The 20,306-nt window shown below is 42.2% G+C and overlaps 1 protein-coding gene across 2 annotated transcripts in view; it reads right to left on the reverse strand.

The window, feature by feature from the left end:
• LOC110494079 (receptor-type tyrosine-protein phosphatase gamma) overlaps window positions 1–20,306 on the reverse strand; it is a 278,030-nt gene that overhangs the window by 51,889 nt on the left and 205,835 nt on the right. For both annotated transcript variants that reach the window (XM_036950121.2, XM_090205441.1), the window contains exons 5-6: window positions 2,553–2,648; window positions 262–328 (exon numbers count right to left, since the gene is read on the reverse strand). In XM_036950121.2, the coding sequence (XP_036806016.1) occupies window positions 262–328; window positions 2,553–2,648 (163 nt within the window). The remainder of the gene's footprint in view (window positions 1–261; window positions 329–2,552; window positions 2,649–20,306) is intronic.

Raw genomic sequence — 20,306 nt, forward strand, 5'->3', positions numbered from 1 at the left:
TGGTGAAAGTGATGACGCCTTTGTCCTCTGGCAATCCGTTAGTGTGTCTGTATATCAATGTTTCCGTGTGAAGACTGAGAACCTGGTGCTCTACTGATGCTCTGTAGTTTAAAGGCTAAGTGAGAAGTGCTATAGAACTACGGCTGCCGAACAACATCACAGTGAGATGGCATCAGACTGCTGAGAGCAAGAGCGAGATTGAGTGTGTGTGTGCGAGTGTGAGTGGGACAGTAGTAGTGTGAGTGCCAGGGGTTTACTCACCGTGGTGTACGACCCGTTTCAGTCCCTGGATGATGGGCTCTACGGCTGGATTGTCTCGCCGCCCCACCTGACGACACCGAACAAGAGACAGGCTCTTTTACAAGACAGCCCAGAACAGCAGTTACAGTACCCACACTCAGTTCAGCGTGCTCCTAATTTATTACCAATATTCCCAGTGTCCTATTTACGCTTAGAGGGGGGGATAAAACGGTGTTGGGACTCCTCCCTAACCCAGGTCAGTTCAATGAGAGTAAAAGTATCTGAGTGTAAATGAGAGTAAATGTAGCTAAGCATTGAATGTGGAAAATAATATGAACCCCCTTAGCGACCATTCACACAGCCTTCGGGAACCAAAAGCAGCTCCTCCTCATCGATTAAAGATGGTAAACTGGTGTGTGTGTGTGTGTCCTGCTCTGTAAAATGCAATTCAGCAGGATAAATGTGTGCGCGTGCTGATGCTAATTGCTGTAAGCGATAGGCTGTCAGAAACACAGTGGTAGCATTTAGGTCTTCATACACACAAGGTCCATCACTGTCTATCCACAGACCTACATAGGAACACCTGTGTCCCCATTTCAACCTGCCTGCTTCTCTGATCGGAGAGAGAAACGACCCTGGCCTAGCCACTCTGTGTGGCTCTGAGTGCTTCAGTAGAGTGCTTCCTAAGTAATAGACCGCATCGCCATAGTAGAACTAGAAATAGAACATCTGATAGACAGAGCGGAGTGAACCTTGATCTAGTCAGTGATTACCGTGGGTGTAAGCTGGAGAGTGATGAGCTGGAGTGTTGGTGCTGGGTTAAGCGCACACGTGCAAACAAACAGGGAAAGAAAGTGGAGCTCTCCTCCTTGAGGGTGCTCGGTTGAAGCGTCATCATTTGAGGTTTCATTTAATTGCAGAAATAAAATGTTGTTGGTCCCATGTTTCATGAGCTGAAATAAAATATCCCAGAAATGTTCATCCCTGTTAGTGAGCATTTCTCCTTTGCCAAGATAATCCATCTACCTGACGTGTGGCATATCAAAAAAGTTGATTTAACAGCATGATCATTACACAGGTGCACCTTGTGCAAGGGACAATAAAAGGCCATTCTAAAATGTGCAGTCTTGTCGCAACACAATGCCACAGATATCTCAAGTGGAGGGAGTGTGCAATTTTGGCATTCTGAGTGCAGGAATGTCCACCAGAGCTGTTGCCAGAGAATTGACTGTTCATTTCTCTACCATAAGCCACCTCTCCAACATCATTTTAGAGAATGTGTAACCATGCAGACCATGTGTAACCACGCCAGCCCAGGACCTCCACCTCCGGGTTCTTCACCTGCGGGATCAGGTTGTGCCTAATGGTGGTGGTGGGGTTATGGTATGGAAAGGCATAAGCTACGGACAACAAACACAATTACATTGTGTCGATGGCAATTTGAATGCAGATACCGTGACGAGTTCCTGACGGCCATTGTCGGGCCAACAGATGCATATCTGTATTCCCAGTCATGAGAAATCCATAGATTAGGGCCTAATACATTTATTTAAATGACAGATTTTTTTATATGAACTGTAACTCAGTCAAATCTTTGAAATTGTTGCATGTTGCGTTTATATTTTTGTTCAGTATAGAATACCACTAAATGCCCAATAGTTTTTTTTTTTTTAACAAACCAGGTACTAAGATACTTTTCCATTAGGGAACGAGAAATATTCCTTGATGTTTACAACTGAAAATCAACTGGAGGCCATTTACTATCCTTCAGAAATATTCCTGGAGTGTGAGGCTGGCTGTGCTAGTCTTTAGGGAAGCCTGCGGTACGGTAAGTTAGAACAAAGTGGTGGCTTAAGGGGATAGCGGAAGAGGAACCCCTTGCTCTCTGACTCTGTCTGTAGTTGTCTTTCACCGTAATGTCTCCCTGGAGACATCTGTCTGTCTGTCGGACTGCCTGCCTGCCTGTCTGTGGCACTGACAGAGAGTCACAGCTCTCAGGAGACGGACAATGTGTGTGTGCGAATGAGTGAGAGAGACACAAAGAAACAGAGAGCGAGACAGAGAAACAGAGAGAGACAGAGAGACCGTTATCTATAAAAGGGATATGGGAAGTTGGAAGGAAAGAGACGACAAATAATAAAGATATCATGTGCCTAAAGAGAGCCAGCAGCTTTCAAATCAGTGTACTGTTGTTCATATCTCCTAATAAGCACTGTATTCCAGGCCTCTGCCCGTTTCATTGTGTTTGGGAACAACTGAGACCAAGAGAACTCTTCAAACAACAACACAGCCCAAAGTCAGTATTACAGTACCTCAAAAAACACAGCCATCGCAGCAATGATGCGCTTCTCCTTGATGGCCGCACTGAGACTGTCAAAGTCATCTGAGTTGTACAGGTATATCTGCATCTGTGAGCGGAGGGGGAGAGAGAGAGGGGAGAAAGAGAGAGCAGACAGAACGTTAGAGGTGTACACACAGCCAGAGTCTTAACTGTCTCTTGAGTGACTCTGGCATGTCAGAAGAAATCACAACACATATTTCCTCTCAGCAGGATGTTTTGCAAATAAAGAGTACGGATTTCGATGGTTATATATATAAGTATTTGTTGAAAATGACTATTTCTCCTCATTTCCCTCCTCTTCTCTGTCATTCGTTCTCTCACACAAACCAACTGTAATTCACACATCTCAGCCTTAAACTGTAATACTGTATGCCACTGTACTTATAGTAACATAATCTCCCATCCCAGTGCTGTATCATAATCTCCCATCCCAGTGCTGTATCCTACTGTTCTTACAGTAACATAATCTCCCATCCCAGTGCTGTATCCTACTGTTCTTACAGTAACATAATCTCCCATCCCAGTGCTGTATCCTATTGTTCTTACAGTAACATGGTGAGCAGGGATCCACAGTGGGATTATACTCTTCTCATGCACTAAGATCCATGCTCTAATGCTTTTAATCACAGCTCCCATATGTGTCTACTCTGAGGCAAAAACATGTAGGCCTATGTGTGTGCGTGGTGTATGTACCACAACGCTGGGAGAGAACAGCACCATTAAAAAAGTTATAGGCAAGATATAATCAAAACTCAACCAAAGTTTTGAAAACAAACAAACTCCTCACTCAAACTGAATATAAAAGATACCCTCTCATCAAACGGCTGTGGCCGCCGTGTCCTGATCTCACCCTGTTTGTTTGTATCATGACTCCCAACTCCCGTCTGTTGCTCCCTCCCTCCCTAGGCTCTCTAGAGTCTTTAATCATATGAGTAGGCACTGAGCAATGTTCAGGGTTCTAGATGAACTTGTGGCACTGGTGCGCCCAACTTTTTCAGTTGATGTTACCAGCACATGATTTGGTTGCACCAATTTTTTGCCAGTGCGCACCTATAATGACATAACCAATCGACCTACATAGCGGTAATCATTTATTTGAATCGTAAATCTCTATTGATAAACTGGGTAAATCAAGATGTAGCCTATGCCTATTCACAATACAGGTGAATGTACAGTATATGCAATAGGAGTGTGTGCATGCTTTGAGTTGTGGCTGATTTCATGGGGCTACAGATGAAAAACAATCGGTTTCCCTTCGATCTGGGACTTATTTTATTGTACTGATCCATAAAATTTGCATAGGAGGAGCAATGGTGCACTTCACAAAATAGATGGCAGCATGAGGGATTAAAATTAAGTGGATATATTGAAGAAAAATCTCAAGACATCAGTCAGGAAGTTAAAGTTGGTCAAATAAGGGTCTTCCAAATGGACAATGACCCCAAGCATACTTCCAAACTTGTGGCAAAATGGCTTAAGGGCAACAAAGTCAAGGTATTGAAGTGGCCTTCACAAAGCCCTGCCCTAAATCCTATAGAAAATATGTGGGCAGAACTGAAAAAGCATGTGCGAGCAAGGATGCCTACAAACCTGACTCAGTGACACCAGCTCTGTCAGGGGGAATAGGCCAAAATTCACCCAACTTATTGTGGGAAGCTTGTGGAAGGCTACCCGAAACTATTGACCCAAGTTAAACAATTTAAAGGCAATGCTACCAAATATTAATTGAGTGTATGTAAACTTCTGACCCAGAAATAAAAGCTAAAATAAATTATTCTCTCTACTATTATTCTGACATTTCACATTCTTAAAATAAAGTGGTGATCCTAACGGACCCAAGACAGGGAATTTTTTACTAGGATTAAGTGTCAGCAATTGTGAAAAACTGAGTTTAAATGTTTTTGGCTAAGGTGTATGTAAACGTCTGACTTCAACTGTATATGTATATTAATGTATATGGTATTAATTAAAGTGACTAGTGAACCCTTTAAATATGTTAAAGTGGCCAGAGATTTGAGTCTGTATGTTGGCAGCAGCCACTCTATGTTAGTGATGGCTGTTTATCAGTCTGATGGCCTTGAGATAGAAGCTGTTTTTCAGTCTCTCTTTCCCAGCTTTGATGCACTTGTACTGACCTCGCCTTCTGGATGATAGCGGGGTGAACATGCAGTGGCTCGGGTGGTTGTTTTCCTTGATGACCTTTTTGGCCTTTCTGTGACATCGGGTGCTGTAGGTGTCCTGGAGGGCAGGTAGTTTGCCCCCGGTGATGCGTTGTGCAGACCGCACAACCCTCTGGAGAGTCTTGCGGTTGCGGGCGAAGCAGTTGACGCATCAGGCGGTGATACAGCCCGACAGGATGCTCTTTATTGTGCATCTGTAAAAGTTTGTGAGTGTTTTAGGTGACAAGGCAAATTTCTTCAGCCTCCTGAGGTTTAAGAGGCGCAGTTGCGCCTTCTTCACCACACTGTCTGTATGAATGGACAATTTCAGTTTGTCTGTGATGTGTACGCCGAGGAACTTAAAACTTCCCACCTTCTCCACTACTGTCCTATCAATGTGGATGGGGGGGATGCTCCCTCTGCTGTTTCCTGAAGTCCACAATCATCTCCTTTGTTTTGTTGATGTTGAGTGAAATGTTAACTTCCTGACACCTCACTCCGATGGCCCTCACCTCCTCCCTGTAGGCCGTCTCGTCGTTGTTGGTAATCAAGCCTACCACTGTAGTGTCGTCTGCAAACTTGATGACTGAGTTGGAGGCGTGCATGGCCACGCAGTCATGGGTGAACAAGGAGTACAGGGGAGGGCTTAGAATGCACCCTTGTGGGGCCCTAGTGTTGAGGATCAGCAGGGTGGAGATGTTGTTTCCTACCCTCACCACCTGAGGGCGGCCCGTCAGAAAGTCCAGGACCCAGTTGCACAGGACGAGGTTGAGACCCAGGGTCTTGAGCTTAATGATGAGTTAGGAGGGTACTATGGTGTGAACAGCATTCTTACATCGGTATTCATCTTGTCCAAATGGGATAGGGCAATGTGCAGTGTGATGGCGATTGCGTCGTCTGTGGACCTATTCGGGCAGTAAGCAAATTGAAGTGGGTCTAAGGTCTCAGGTAGGGTGGAAGTGATATAATCCTTGACTAGTCTCTCAAATCACTTCATGATGACAGAAGTGAGTACTGCGGGGCGATAGTCATTTAGTTCAGTTACCCTAGTTTTCTTGGGAACAGGAATGGTGGCCATCTTGAAGCATGTAGACACAGCAGACTGGGATAGCGATTGATTGAATATCCGTAAACACACCAACCAGCTGGTCTGCGCTTGTTCTGAGGACGCGGCAAGGGATGCCATCTGGGCTGGCAGCCTTGCGAGGGTTAACACGTTTAAATGTTTTACTCACAATGGCCACGGTGAAGGAGAGCTCACAGGCTTTGGTAGCAGGCCAGGTAAGTTGTTTAATACGTCTGGGAGCAAGACGTCGATGTCTGTGACGGGGCTGGTTTTCTTTTTTAATCAGTGATTGACTGTAGACCCTGCCACATACATCTCCTGTTTGAGCCGTTGAATTGTGACTCTACTTTGTCTCTATACTGACGCTTTACTTGTTTGATTGCCTTGTGGAGGGAATAGCTACACTGTTTGTAATCGGTCATATTTCCAGTCGCCTTGCAATGTTGGAAAGTAGATGGAAAGTGGTGGTTTGCGCTTTCAGTTTGCACGAATGCTGCCATCAATCCACGGTTTCTGGTTAGGGAAGGTTTTAATAGTCACAGTGGGTACAACACCGATGCACTTGCTAATAAACTCGCTCACCGAGTCAGCGTATACATTAATGTTATTGTCTGAGGCTATCCGGAACATATCCCAGTCCACGTGATCGAAGCAATCTTGGAAGCGTGGAATCCGATTGGTCAGACCAGCATTGGATAGACCTGAGCACGGGCATTTCCTGTTTCAGTTTCTGTCTGTAGGCTGGGTGCAACAAAATGGAGTCATGGTCAGAGTTGCCAAAGGGAGGGCGGGGGGGGGCTTTGTTTGCATCACGGAAGTTCAAGCAGCAATGATCCAGAATGCTACCAGCTCGTGTAGTGCATTCAATATGCTGATAGAATTTAGTTTCCTTGTTTTCAGATTAGCCTTGTTAAAATCCCAAGCTACAATAAATGCAGCCTCAGGATATGTGGTTTCCAGTTTACATAGAGACCAATGAAGTTCTTTCAGGGCCGTCGAGGTCTGCCTGGGGGGGATATACACGGCTGTGACTATAATCGAAAACAATTCTCTTGGCAGATCATGCGGTCAGCACTTGATTGTAAGGAATTCTAGGTCAGGTGAACAAAGGGACTTGAGTTCCTGTATGTTGTATTGATTACACCATCAGTCGTTAATCATAAGGCATACACCCCCGCCCTTCTTCTTACAAGAGAGATGTTTGTTTCTGTCGGCGTGACGATACCAGGTGACTGTACCGACTCTGACAACATATCCGGTGTGAGCCATGTTTCCGTGAAACAGAGAATGTTCCAATCTCTGATGTCTCTCTGGAAGGCAACTCGGTGCCCTAATTTCATCCACCTTGTGGTCTAGAGATTGGACATTGGCGAGTAATATGCTCGGAGGTGGTGGATGGTGTGCTCGCCTTCTAAGCCTGATCAGTAGGCTGCTCCATCTGCCTCTCCTGTGGTAACCCCGTTGTTTTGGGTCGGCCTCTGGGTTAAGATTGCATGTCCAGGGTGGAGGTCCGAACAAAGGATCCTCTTCGGGAAAGTCGTATTCCTCGTCGTAATGTTGGTAAATTGACGTCGCTTTTATATCCAATAGTTCTTCCCGGCTGTATGTAATAACATTTTAGATTTTCTGGGCTAACAATGTAAGAAATAATACATTAAAAAACATATTACTGCATAGCTTCGTAAGGACCTGAAGCGAGGCGACCATATCTGTCGGCGCCATGTCTATCCATTCAACACTTAAAGGAAAAATCCATCCAAAAACTATATCTTGGTATTTGTTTCATTAGTCCATTGTTGATATATTCCCAAATGTTTTGCATGTGAGCAATCAAGATTTTGAGAATATAACATTCAAAATATGGGAATACAATAGTATGATGCATTTTGCATCATATGATGCTGTGTTTTGCATCATATAATGCTAAATCTATCATACCAGCTGTATTTCGGTATTTTTTAAGTTATATATCTGGAAAACTTGATTGCTGACATGCAAAACATTAAGGGAATATCTTTTTATTTTTTTTAACCTTTATTTAACTAGGCAAGTCAGTTAAGAACAAATTCTTATTTTCAATGACGGCCTAGGAACAGTGGGTTAACTGCCTGTTCAGGAGCAGAACGACAGTTCTGTACCTTGTCAGCTCGGGGATTTGAACTTGCAACCTTCCGGTTACTAGTCCAACACTCTAACCACTTGCCCCATATATATATATATATGTATATATGTATTTTTTTCACTGTCACCCTGCGACCAATTAAAATTTGGTGTCACACTGTCAAGTCAAAGGGTTGCAAAAGCGAGTGTTTTGGATGCAGTCTTGAAACCTGCTTGTTACTCCTCTCTTCCAGGAATAATTGGATGAATTACTGGGACAGTAGATAATGCTCAGGAATCTTCCTCTGTCTGGAGCATTAATACACACACAAGGCTTTGTGAATTATACATAAGCTATTGCACGTCATTAAAATAAGTTTGTTTGCCACAGACGCAAACAAATGTGTCCTCATGGTTTGGATCAAGTTTATAGGATCTGGTTGAGGCAAGACTTCCTTTGCAAGACGAACAGCTACACTCGTCAGTCGCATGAGACTACATATAGGGCTTCCTCCAATGAGGTTGAACCTGGTTTACACCTCATCGTGTCCACTGCGGATCAAACCTACAGTGGCAAGAAAAAAGTATGTGAACCCTTTGGAATTACCTGGATTTCTGCATAAATTGGTTGTAACATTTAATCTGATCTTTGTTTAAGTCACAACAATAGACAGGGGTTATATCCTTCCTGTTTGGCCCTGTCCGGGGGTGTCCTCGGAGTGGGCCACAGTGTCTCCTGACCCCTCCTGTCTCAGCCTCCAGTATTTATGCTGCAGTAGTTTATGTGTCGGGGGGCTGGGGTCAGTTTGTTATATCTGGAGTACTTCTCCTGTCCTATTCGGTGTCCTGTGTGAATCTAAGTGTGCGTTCTCTAATTATCTCCTTCTCTCTTTCTCTCTCTCGGAGGACCTGAGCCCTAGGACCATGCCCCAGGACTACCTGACATGATGACTCCTTGCTGTCCCCAGTCCACCTGGCTGTGCTGCTGCTCCAGTTTCAACTGTTCTGCCTTATTATTATTCGACCATGCTGGTCATTTATGAACATTTGAACATCTTGGCCATGTTCTGTTATAATCTCCACCCGGCACAGCCAGAAGAGGACTGGCCATCCCACATATGCTCTCTCTAATTCTCTCTTTCTTTCTCTCTCTCGGAGGACCTGAGCCTTAGGACCATGCCCCAGGAATACCTGACATGATGACTCCTTGCTGTCCCCAGTCCACCTGACTGTGCTGCTGCTCCGGTTTCAACTATTCTGCCTTATTATTATTCGACCATGCTGGTCATTTATGAACATTTGAACATCTTGACCATGTTTTGTTATAATCTCCACCCGGCACAGCCAGAAGAGGACTGGCCACCCCACATAGCCTGGTTCCTCTCTAGGTTTCTTCCTAGGTTTTGGCCTTTCTAGGGAGTTTTTCCTAGCCACCGTGCTTCTACACCTGCATTGCTTGCTGTTTGGGGTTTTAGGCTGGGTTTCTGTACAGCACTTTGAGATATCAGCTGATGTACGAAGGGCTATATAAATACATTTGATTTGATTTGATTTAGACAAACACAGTGTGCTTAAACTAATATCATACAAATTATTGTATTTTTCTTGTCTATATAATTGAATATATAATTTAAACTTTCACAGTGTAGGTTGGAAAAAGTATGTGAACCACTAGGCTAATGACTTCTCCTAAAGCTGATTGGAGTCAGGAGTCAGCTACCCCCGAGTCCAATCAATGAGACAAAATTAGAGATGTTGGTTAGAGCTGGCCTGCCCTATAAGGAAAACTCACAAAATGTGAGTTTGCTATTCACAAGAAGCATTGCCTGATGTGAACCATGCCTTGAACAAAAGAGATCTCAGAAGAACTAATATTAAGAATTGTTGACTTGCATAAAGCTGGAAAGGGTTGCAAAAGTATCTCTAAAAGCCATGATGTTCATCAGTCCACGTTAAGACAAATTGTCTAAAAATTGAGAAAGTTCAGCACTGTCGCTACTCTCCCAAGGAGTGGCCATCCTGCAAAGATGACTGCAAGAGCACAGCGTAGAATGCTCAATGAGGGTAAGAAGTGTCAGCTAAAGACTTACAGAAATCTCTGGAACATTCTAACATCTCTGTTGACAAGTCTACGATTCGTAAAACACTAAACAAGAATGGAAGAAGCCACAACTGTCCAAAAAAAAAGTTGCTGCGCGCAAAAGAGCAACTGGATTTTCCACAGACATTCAAGACATTTTGCAGGAGAATAAGGCTATCCGTCCGCCAATCAAAGCTCAACAGAAGTTGGGTGATGTAACAGGACACCGATCCAAAACACAGAAGTAAATCAACAACAGAATGGCTTCAACAGAAGAAAATACAAATTCTGGAATGGACCAGTCCTGACCTCAACCCGATTGAGATGCTGTGGCATGACCTCAAGAGACCGGTTCACACCAGACATCCTAATAATATTGCTGAACTGAAACAGTTTTGTAAAGAGGAATGGTCCAAAATTCCTCCTGAGCATTGTACAGGTCTGATCCGCAGCTACAGAAAACGTTTGGTTGAGGTTATTGCTGCAAAGAGGAGGGTCAACCAATCATTAAATCAAAGGGTTCACAAACTTTTTCCACCCTGCACTGTGAATGTTTACACGGTGTGTTGAATAAAGACATAAAAGCTTATAATTGTTTGTGTGCTATTAGTGTAAGCAGACTGTGCTTATCTATTGTTGTGACTTAGATGATCAGATCAAATTTTATGACAAATTTATTCAGAAATCCAGATATTTCCAAAGGGTTCACATACTTTTTCTTGCCACTGTATATTATAGATATTACATTATATTGTACTCTGCTTGTCTTCACACTATACCTAGCTTAACAACTCAATACAAGCTAAGCTCAACAATCAATATCCTAGTGAAGCACCTGCCAGAAAACATGCAACAGGACACTCAAACAATTCCCTAGACAACCAAGGTTGCTGTTGACGACAGATTGTATTGCGCAGAAAATAAAAAACAGTACATCCTTTAATACATATAACGGGTACTAAGGCAAGTGGTCCAACCCAGCTAATTAAATGTAATCCCTTTCCTCAAGAGTTCATTTAACTGCAGTCCTTAATGGTGCCAATTTGTTGTCTGTCTGAAAAGCTAGCAGGGCAATGGCTATCTATCACACACTAATGTTATACACATACACACCGTGCATGCACACGCGGGCGGACACACAAACACACACAAAGCAATGGCCATCCATCAGCAGTCAAATGTTATTAGCCAATTAGCTGAGTTGCTTTAGCCCCCCAGGCTTGATTCCTACACACACACACACACACACATACACACACCCCACTCCTGTCAAGGGTGCACTTAGAGCAAACCTGATGCTTAATTATCAAATACTTTCATAGCGATAAAAATGGCACCAACCTTAACAGATGTAGCTATATAAAATGGCGCCCTCCCGAATGGACGCCGTTTTGTGAGCTCTGATCCAGCTTTGCTACTTTTTTTTCTTTTCTCGAAATGTATCAACTATCATTTCTTACATTTCTTACAACCGACATCAGTTTTGAACATCAGTTCGGAAGTTACTTACCTCAATTCGGGCGTCAACTTTGACTCATCTGCCCTGGGCTCTTACTATAATTCCGACCCAATTTTCAGGCTACCCAAGAGGAATTGCCGACATTACAGAGGCAAGGCAAGGGGGGGTCCTGGCTAGATTAACTTCTTGCGGATCAGTGGGATGCTAACCATTTCGACAACTTCTGGTGAAATTGCAGAGTGTCAAATTAAATTACTATAAATATTAAACTTCCATGAAATCACAAGTGCAATACATCAAAATAAAGCTTAATTTGTTGTTAATCCAACCGCCATGTCAGATTTCAAAAAGGCTTTACGGCGAAAGCAAACCATGCGATTATCTGAGGACAGTGCCCAGCACACAAATGCATAACAAATCATTTTCAACCAGGGAGTCAGAAATAGCGATATAATATATGCCTTACCTTTGAAGATCTTCTTCTGTTGGCACTCCAAAAGGTCCTAGTTACATTACAAATTGTCCTTTTTTTCAATAAACTCCTTCTTTATATCCATAAAAACTCAGTTTAGCTGGTGCGCTTCAGTCAATAATCCACTCGGTTCCCTCCTTCAAAATGCATACGAAATGAATCCCAAACGTTACCAATAAACTTATACAAACAAGTCAATCAACGTTCATAATCAAACCTTAGGTACCCTAATACGCAAATAAACAATACAATTTAAGACGGAGAATCGTTTACCGGAGAAAAATACCAAAGAACGCACTCTCATTTACGCACTTGGAAGCACTACAGCCAAAATGGGAGCCACCTAGAAAAACTACAATTTCTGGCTCATTTTTCCAAAAAAACCAGCCTGAAACTCTTTATAAAGAATGTTGACATTTATTTAGGTCAATAGCCGCAAGGCCCGATGGTATTCCAAGGCGTGTTCTCAGAGCAGGCGCAGAACAACTGGCAAGTATATTAATGGTAATGTTCAAGCTCTCCTTGTCCCAGTCTGTAATCACCACATGTTTTAAGATGACCAGCATCATTCCTGTTCCCAAAAACTCTAAGGCTTTATGCCACAATGACTACAGCCCTGAGAAAGGCTGGTTATGGCCCACATCAACTCCACCATCCCAGACACCCTAGACCCACTCTAATTTGCATACCACCCGAACAGATCCACAGAAGACACAATCTCAATTGCACTCCACACTGCCCTCACCCATCTACATAAAAATAATACCTATGTGAGAATGCTGTTCATTGACTACAGCTCAGTGTTCAACACCATTGTCCCCTCCAAGCGTGTCCCCAAGCTTAGGACACTGGGATGGAACACTGCCCTCTGCAACTGGATCTTTGACTTCCTGACAGGCTGACCCCAAGTGGTGAGGGTAGGCAACATTCCCTCCGCCACGCTGACCCTCAACACGGGGGCCCCACAGTGGTGTGTGCTTAGTCCCCTCCTGTACTCCTTGTTCAGCCACAACTGCGTGGCTATGCACGACTCCAACACCATCATCAAGCACGCCCCCATCCACATCGACAGGGCTGCAGTGGATCGAGGGCTTCAAGTTCCTCTGTTGAAAAGGTTTGGCATGGGCCCTCAAACCTATAATTCCAGTATCCCTGCACATGTTAAATATGGTACTGTAACTGACCTTGTATATAGTATGCATACCAACCTTATTTATATATATATATATCAAGTGTGCTTTTGTTATATCTTGTTATTTTAGCATTACATTGTTATTGATTACTGCATTGTTGGGGTCAGAGCTAGCAAGAAAGGCATTTCACTGTACTTGTGCATGTGACAATACAAAGGAACATAGGGAACATAAAAGTCCTACTGAATCAGTTAGTTCCAGTCAGTGATGTAAGAGTGCCGATGTTACACTTTCATGTCGAAGTCATACGTTCATAGTGATAAAAAGGGGCAACTACTACAACAAATGTTACTATAATGGACAGAGCACATACAAGTCACATTGATTCAGGTTAAGTTGAAGTCATGACATAGGCTAAGCAGCTTAATGTTACAGCTAGCTTTAAATCAAGTCATTGGGTGACTTGTCATGGCACCTTTAACATACAAAAACATTGCAGTGAAGGGCATAACATTGAAATAGGCCCAAGTAGAAGTCTGGTGAAGTTAGTGGTGGGATAACGTCAAGTTATACGTATAATGCTACAGCTAAAAGTCAAGACAAGGGTCATTGTGTAAGTGAAACGTAAACAGACTTGGTGTGATTCACCTTATATGGCCCGTGTGACTATAACCCATCAGATAGTCATCGGTCACAAACCATGTTGTGTTCCCATGTTGTCCATGTATTATTACTGTCTGTGGGGCCAATGGGAGGAAACCAACAGCCATAAAACAACATCATGTTTCTATCATTTAACAGGAAATGCCCAAGCAGTCATTAGTGCTACCTCATTTGAAAGAAATACATGCAATGTTAATGAGACCTTGTTGTTCACATTTCAAAGCAAGCATAGGCTCTTCAGAAAAGGGTGGCTGTAATTAGAAGATTAGATGTAGCTGAGCACTGAAAGTGAATAAGACCAATTTAGACTTAAAGAGGAACTGAGTGTTTTAACACCATTAAATATTGTTAAAATCTGATTATATACAAGAATATTACATTTATTTGTTAAATTATCTAACAAGAGAGCTCACGTCTCACATTTTTCACAATATTTGGGAATGACGTATAGTCTGATATTTGTGAAAATTCAATAGCAGAGTGGAAAAGAGACTGTGCTTTTGAGCAATTAATAGACACTGCAGTAAATCAAAACGAATCAAAATGTTTCAGTCTTGTCCAGGCCCGGACTCTACACAGACCGGTGAACCATAACCAATCAGAGCTGCAGTAGGCCTATATGAAAATAGGCCATTACCACATATGGGCCTGTGCCATTCACTTTGAACTGAACTGTGTGTTTACAGGCAACAGCAACAAATATAGATTATTATCAAAGCAGTCGCAAAAGCCATAAAATAACGTTACATCTGAATAGTTTTCTGCAAACATGTAAATACCACAGGAATCATCTTACATTTGGGAACTTAACAGTCCTAATTGATCAAACAACCAACAGGAAGGCTCTCAATCAACAATTGTTTTTTATTTTTATTATTCATTATTAACCCATCCACCACTTCTTAGGACAGATCTTTTTTAAAATATTTTTTTATATATATTTTAGAGCTTTTCTGCTACATATACATTATAAATACACATTTTGCATATATGGTACCGTTATATACAGCAATTACATAACAATAATACATACGGTTCAATACCACCCCTCAGCCACTCTCAGCCCATCCCACCTACAGTATCACCATAGACCACCCTCTTTTGGTTTCCATGTGCCATATATTTTTCAATTGCACTGTGATGTTTTACATACATTTTGAACCTTTCTGAATGTATAGTATCCACAGATTGTGAGCGAAAGATGAAAACCTTTCCTACAAGTATTATATTATTTATTGAGTGACTATGGCTTTCCAAAATCGCCCAACACTGCTATTTGTAAGGTTAATTTTAAGTGAATGTTGTGACTTTTTTAAACCATTCCTGAACCTGTGACCAGAAACAAGTTACATAGAGGTAATACCAGAATAAATGATCTAGTGATTCTGTCTCTTAGCAGCAAAATCTACAGCGCTGAGATTGTTGTTTGTCCCATATATACACACACCATTCTGTAGGTGGCAAGAATTTTGTATAATAATTTTAATTGGAAAACTCGAAGTGTTGAATCAAGTGTTGTTTTTTGTATCAGTTCATAAACCATGTGCCATGGAATCAGTATATCGAAAATCTCTTCCCATTTATTTTGCAACCTATATGGCGCAGCTGTCAACATGTTTGTCCTCAAATGAAACTGGTATATTTTTACTTTAATGACAATTATTTTCAGACAATTTGTATCTTTAAAATATGGCAGACAAACAGGCTCCCTACCTTGTCCCTCTTACACAACAACAATAATAAAACTCTGCTTTCTTCCCATTGTTTCCTATGGGGGAAATATAGGCATGTCTGTCTATTTCGTGTATTTATATTTTTTCAAGTCGTAGGCCATTTTAATCATGAGAATCTCCTCTCTCTAATTATGTAAGCCTGGGCAGGTAGCTCGGTTGTCATCAAATGCTACCCACAAAATACTTGTTGTCCTTGGAACGCTGAGGTACCCCCATTGTTTTCCTATGGAGAGGCATGCCGGTCTATTTCACCAAATATCTCACTGTGTATATTTTTGTTTTTTTCAAGTCGGGTGTAACCAGTGTGAAATGGCTAGCTAGTTAGTGGGGTGCGCGCTAATAGCTTTTCAATCGGTGACGTCACTCGCTCTGAGACCTTGGAGAAGTTGTTCCCCTTGCTCTGCGATAGGTAACGATGCTACGAGGGTGGCTGTTGTTGATGTGTGCAGAGGGTCCCTGGTTCAAGCCCAGGTATGGGCGAGGAGAGGGACAGAAGCAACACTAGCTAGCTGGCTAATGTTAGCTAGTCTGATAACTTGCTAAATAGTGATTTTCATAAATTCACTTCTTAACAAAAAAATATGCACAAACATTTGTCTCTACATTAACCAACATATTCCTCTCAATTGTATATTTTGTCAGCCATCTTCAAACAGGGACGGGTGGCTTGTGTCAAAATTCGTCATTGGAACCACTCTATATGATTGGTCATATAAAAACCTTGGAACCCAAATGCATAATGAGTGCTCTAACTCCCCCTTGTCGTGGTCTGGAGCAATGAATCTGTGACGCTGATACCTCTAAGTCCCGCGGTGCAAGCTCGCAACCTTTAAAGGAGGAACCACCGTACCTGAAGTACCAGTCCAAAATTTGGATACACCTACTCATTCAAGAGTTTTTATTTATTTTTACTATTTTCTACATTATAGTGAAAACATCAAAACTATGAAATAACACATATTGAACCATGAGGTAAACCAAAAAGGGTTTACAAAAAATCTAAATATATTTTAGATTCTTCAAAGTAGCCACCCTTTATGACAGCCTTTTTTGTTTTTTACCCCTTTTTCTCCCGAATTTCATGGTATCCAATTGGTAGTTACAGTCTTGTCTCATCGCTGAAACTACCGTACGGACTTGGAGAAGTGGAGAGGCGGGAGAGGCGAAGGTTGAGAGCCGTGCATCCTCCGAAAAACACAACCGAACCAAGCGCACTGCTTCTTAACACAATGCCCACTTAACCTGTAAGCCAGCCGCACCAATGTGTTGGAGGAAACACAGTACACCTGGTGACCGTGTCAGCGTGCACTGTGCCCAGCCCGCCACAGGTGTCGCTAGTGCATGATGGGACTATGACATCCCTGCCGGCCAAACCATTCACTAACCCGGATGACGCTGTGCCAATTGTGCGCCGCCCCATGAGCCTCCCGGTCGCGGCTGGCTGCGACAGAGCCTGGATGACCGATTTACACACTCTTGGCATTATCTCAACCAGCTTTATGAGGAATGCTTTTCCAATAGTCTTGAAGAAGTTCCACATACGCTGAGCACTTGGTGGCTGCTTTTCCTTCACGCTGCGGTCCAACTCATCCCAAACCACCTCAATTGGGTGGAGATCGGGTGATAGTGGAGGCCAGGTCATCTGACCCCACTAAGCGCAAACCAGATGAGATGGTGTATCGCTGCATAATGCTGTGGTAGCCAGGCCGGTTAAGTGTGCCTTGAATTCGAAATAAATTACCAACAGTGTCAGCAGCAAAGCACCCCCACATCATCACACCACCTCCTCCATGCTTCACGGTGGGAACCACACATGCGGAGGTAATCCGTTCACCTACTCTGCATCTCACAAAGGCACAGCTGTTGGAACCAAAAAAATTCAAATTTGCACTCATCAGACCAAAGGACAGATTTAAACCGGTCTAATGTCCATTGCCTGTGTTTCTTGGCTCAAGGAAGTACCTTCTTATTATTGGTGTCCTTTAGTATTCGTTTCTTCGCAGCAATTCAACCATGAAGGCCTGATTCACGCAGTGGCCTCTGAACAGATGATGTTGACACGTGTCTGTTACTTGAACTCTGTGCAGCATTTATTTGGGCTTCAATCTGAGGTGCAGTTAACTCTAATGAACTTATCCTATGCAGCAGATGTAACTCTGGGTCTTCCTTTCCTGTGGCGGTCCTCACAAGACACAGTTTCATCATAGCAATTGATGGTTTTTGCGACTACACTTGAAGAAACTTTCAAAGTTCTTAAAATGCTACGGATTGACTGACCTTCATGTTTTAAAGTAATGATGGACTGTGGTTCATTGCTTATTTGAGCTATTTGTGCCATAATATGGACTTTTGCCAATGTCACAACACAACTGGCTCAAACGCATTTAGAAAATAAATTCCACAAATTAACAAGGCACACCTGTTAATTGAAATGGATTCCAGGTGACTACCTCATGAAGCTAGTTGAGAGAACGCCAAGAGTATGCAAAGCTGTCATCAAGGCAAAAAGTGGCTACTTTGAAGAATCTTACATGATTCCATATGTGTTAATTCATAGTTTTGATGTCTTCATTATTATTCTACAATGAAGTAAATAATAAAAATATAGAAAAACCCTGGAATGAGTACTGTAGGTGTCCAAACTTTTGACTGGTACTGTAAGTACATGTGATATTTAAGTTATTTTCAATACATTTGCAAATGTCAAAAACATGTTTCTCTGTCATTATGGGGTCTTGTGTGTAGACTGTCTCATAAAATAAGGGGATCTGCTATACCGATGTTATATCTGAAATAGTCAGTAATAAATTATTCTGTCCTAGTTCTAAACAATTTATCATCTAGTAGGCTTTGATTAAATTTCCAATACCCTTGTCCACGTGGAAATTCTGTAAAAGTAATATATATGCCAATTATGTGATGATCCGACCGTATTCTGTCATCTATCAACACTTTTTAAACTTTTGGTGCCAGAGAGAAATTGCATAAGAAAGTAGTCAAGGCGACTTTCTTGATTAAGCCTCCGCCATGTATATCTCACTAGGTCAGGGTATTTAAGTCTCCATATATCCACTAATTCCAATATATCAATGATTTCCTTTCTTGTCCATAGAGGTATTGATAAAGAGTTGATCCTTCGAAAAGAGCACACAGTGCCATTTACAGAACAGAAGTAGATCAACTGCCAAATGCATTTCCATTGCCCTCACCTTGATTTGTATTATACATAGCCATAAAAAAAGATATATATATATGCTTTAAGAATCCTGTTTCTAGGCAATTTATGAAAAGGATTTTACCGCTCACTAGTCTCGCCATTACCAAAATTACATTATTTCAAGCAATTAATATATTAGCAAACAATTGTTGTGTATCCTCCTCTATTGTCCCTAACATCATTTACTCCTTCGCAACAGTTGTGGGATACACACATACACCCACACACTCGTACACACTCAACCCTTTACCAACCCACATGACCATAGGTTCACATTCTCAAGAGTTGCACCATCCCAGAGCCCAACTCAAGAAAGGTCTTGATTTACAAATGCATATACCGTTGCAGCTGTATGAGAAGGCCTGCAAGACTGTGCAAACAAATGGGCAGAAATGGATAGATTGTATTAACCATTGTCAAGTCCTAGATGATTGAGGTCAAATGTACACCTTTTCCCTGAGACACCCACAACACGGTCCCCTGTAATGACCATATTCCCAAGCATCTCCATGCAGTCAGACTTTTGATTTTGTGCCACCAGGGCCACAATAATATACCCCCTCTCTGAATGTCCGAGTGTGACCCCCTCCCCATGGGTTACTGAAACTAGTGTTGCCAGCACTGCCACTGCCTGGGTGAGGGCACCCACCGGAATCCCCACCGGCTAGGTACAAGGTCATCAAGGTTCTCATTAGCAACTTTGAGAATTTCCTTGTATAGTATGCTCTCCCTTTAGGGGGCTTTGGCTGTGAAGGACCAACCCTGCCAATCAGGCTCAGAATCTTGAGGGGGCAGTGCTGCGCTAGGTCTCTGACTGCATTTTGGCTGCATACAGACCACTTACAGCAGGCCCATAAAACAGTTAGGGACTTCTCCTGAGTATCTGGGTCTTTCAGGTGGGTGTCTAGAGTATAGGGTTGTGGACTGCATTTTGGCTGCATACAGACCGCTTACAGCAGGCCCATAAAACAGTTAGGGACTTCTCCTGAGTATCTGGGTCTTTCAGGTGGGTGTCTAGAGTTTAGGGTTGTGGACCGTTCCATCAATATAGGATTATAAATAAATAAATTAGATATATAATTTATTTTAAAAATGTAGTTCCCCATGATAGGACAATAAATAAATGAAATATATAATTTATTTTAAAACAGTTCCATCATGATAGGACAATTAATTAATAAAATAAGACATATAATTCATTATAAAAAGTATATCCATCATCTGAACAACATTGAAAGCTCTCTCACACCCCGCTCACAGCAATACATTGGTTGTGGGATATGCAACCATTTCATTTCTCACCCAATGCCACACTTTCCCAAACATAACAAAAACAAAAATGTAAAAAATAAACACACACCACACCATCCACACATACTGTGCCTTCTGTTTTTATATTCACCATGTTGAATAAGTGCTTGTGTGTTCCAATTAGTTATGTTTGGAAAAGCTATATTTTTTACTGTATTGTTACAATCCATAACCGGGCTAGAATTGTGTTTCATTATTTTCCTCGTCTATAAGAACTTTATAATTTTAAATAACCATGGAATAGTCTTTGATCTGGTTATCAAGATATACAGTGTCTTGCGAAAGTATTCGGCCCCCTTGAACTTTGCGACCTTTTGCCACATTTCAGGCTT

This window comes from Oncorhynchus mykiss, chromosome 17 (genome assembly GCF_057628025.1).
Source record: "Oncorhynchus mykiss isolate SJ-2025 chromosome 17, ASM5762802v1, whole genome shotgun sequence".
Taxonomy (NCBI): Eukaryota; Metazoa; Chordata; class Actinopteri; order Salmoniformes; family Salmonidae; genus Oncorhynchus; species Oncorhynchus mykiss.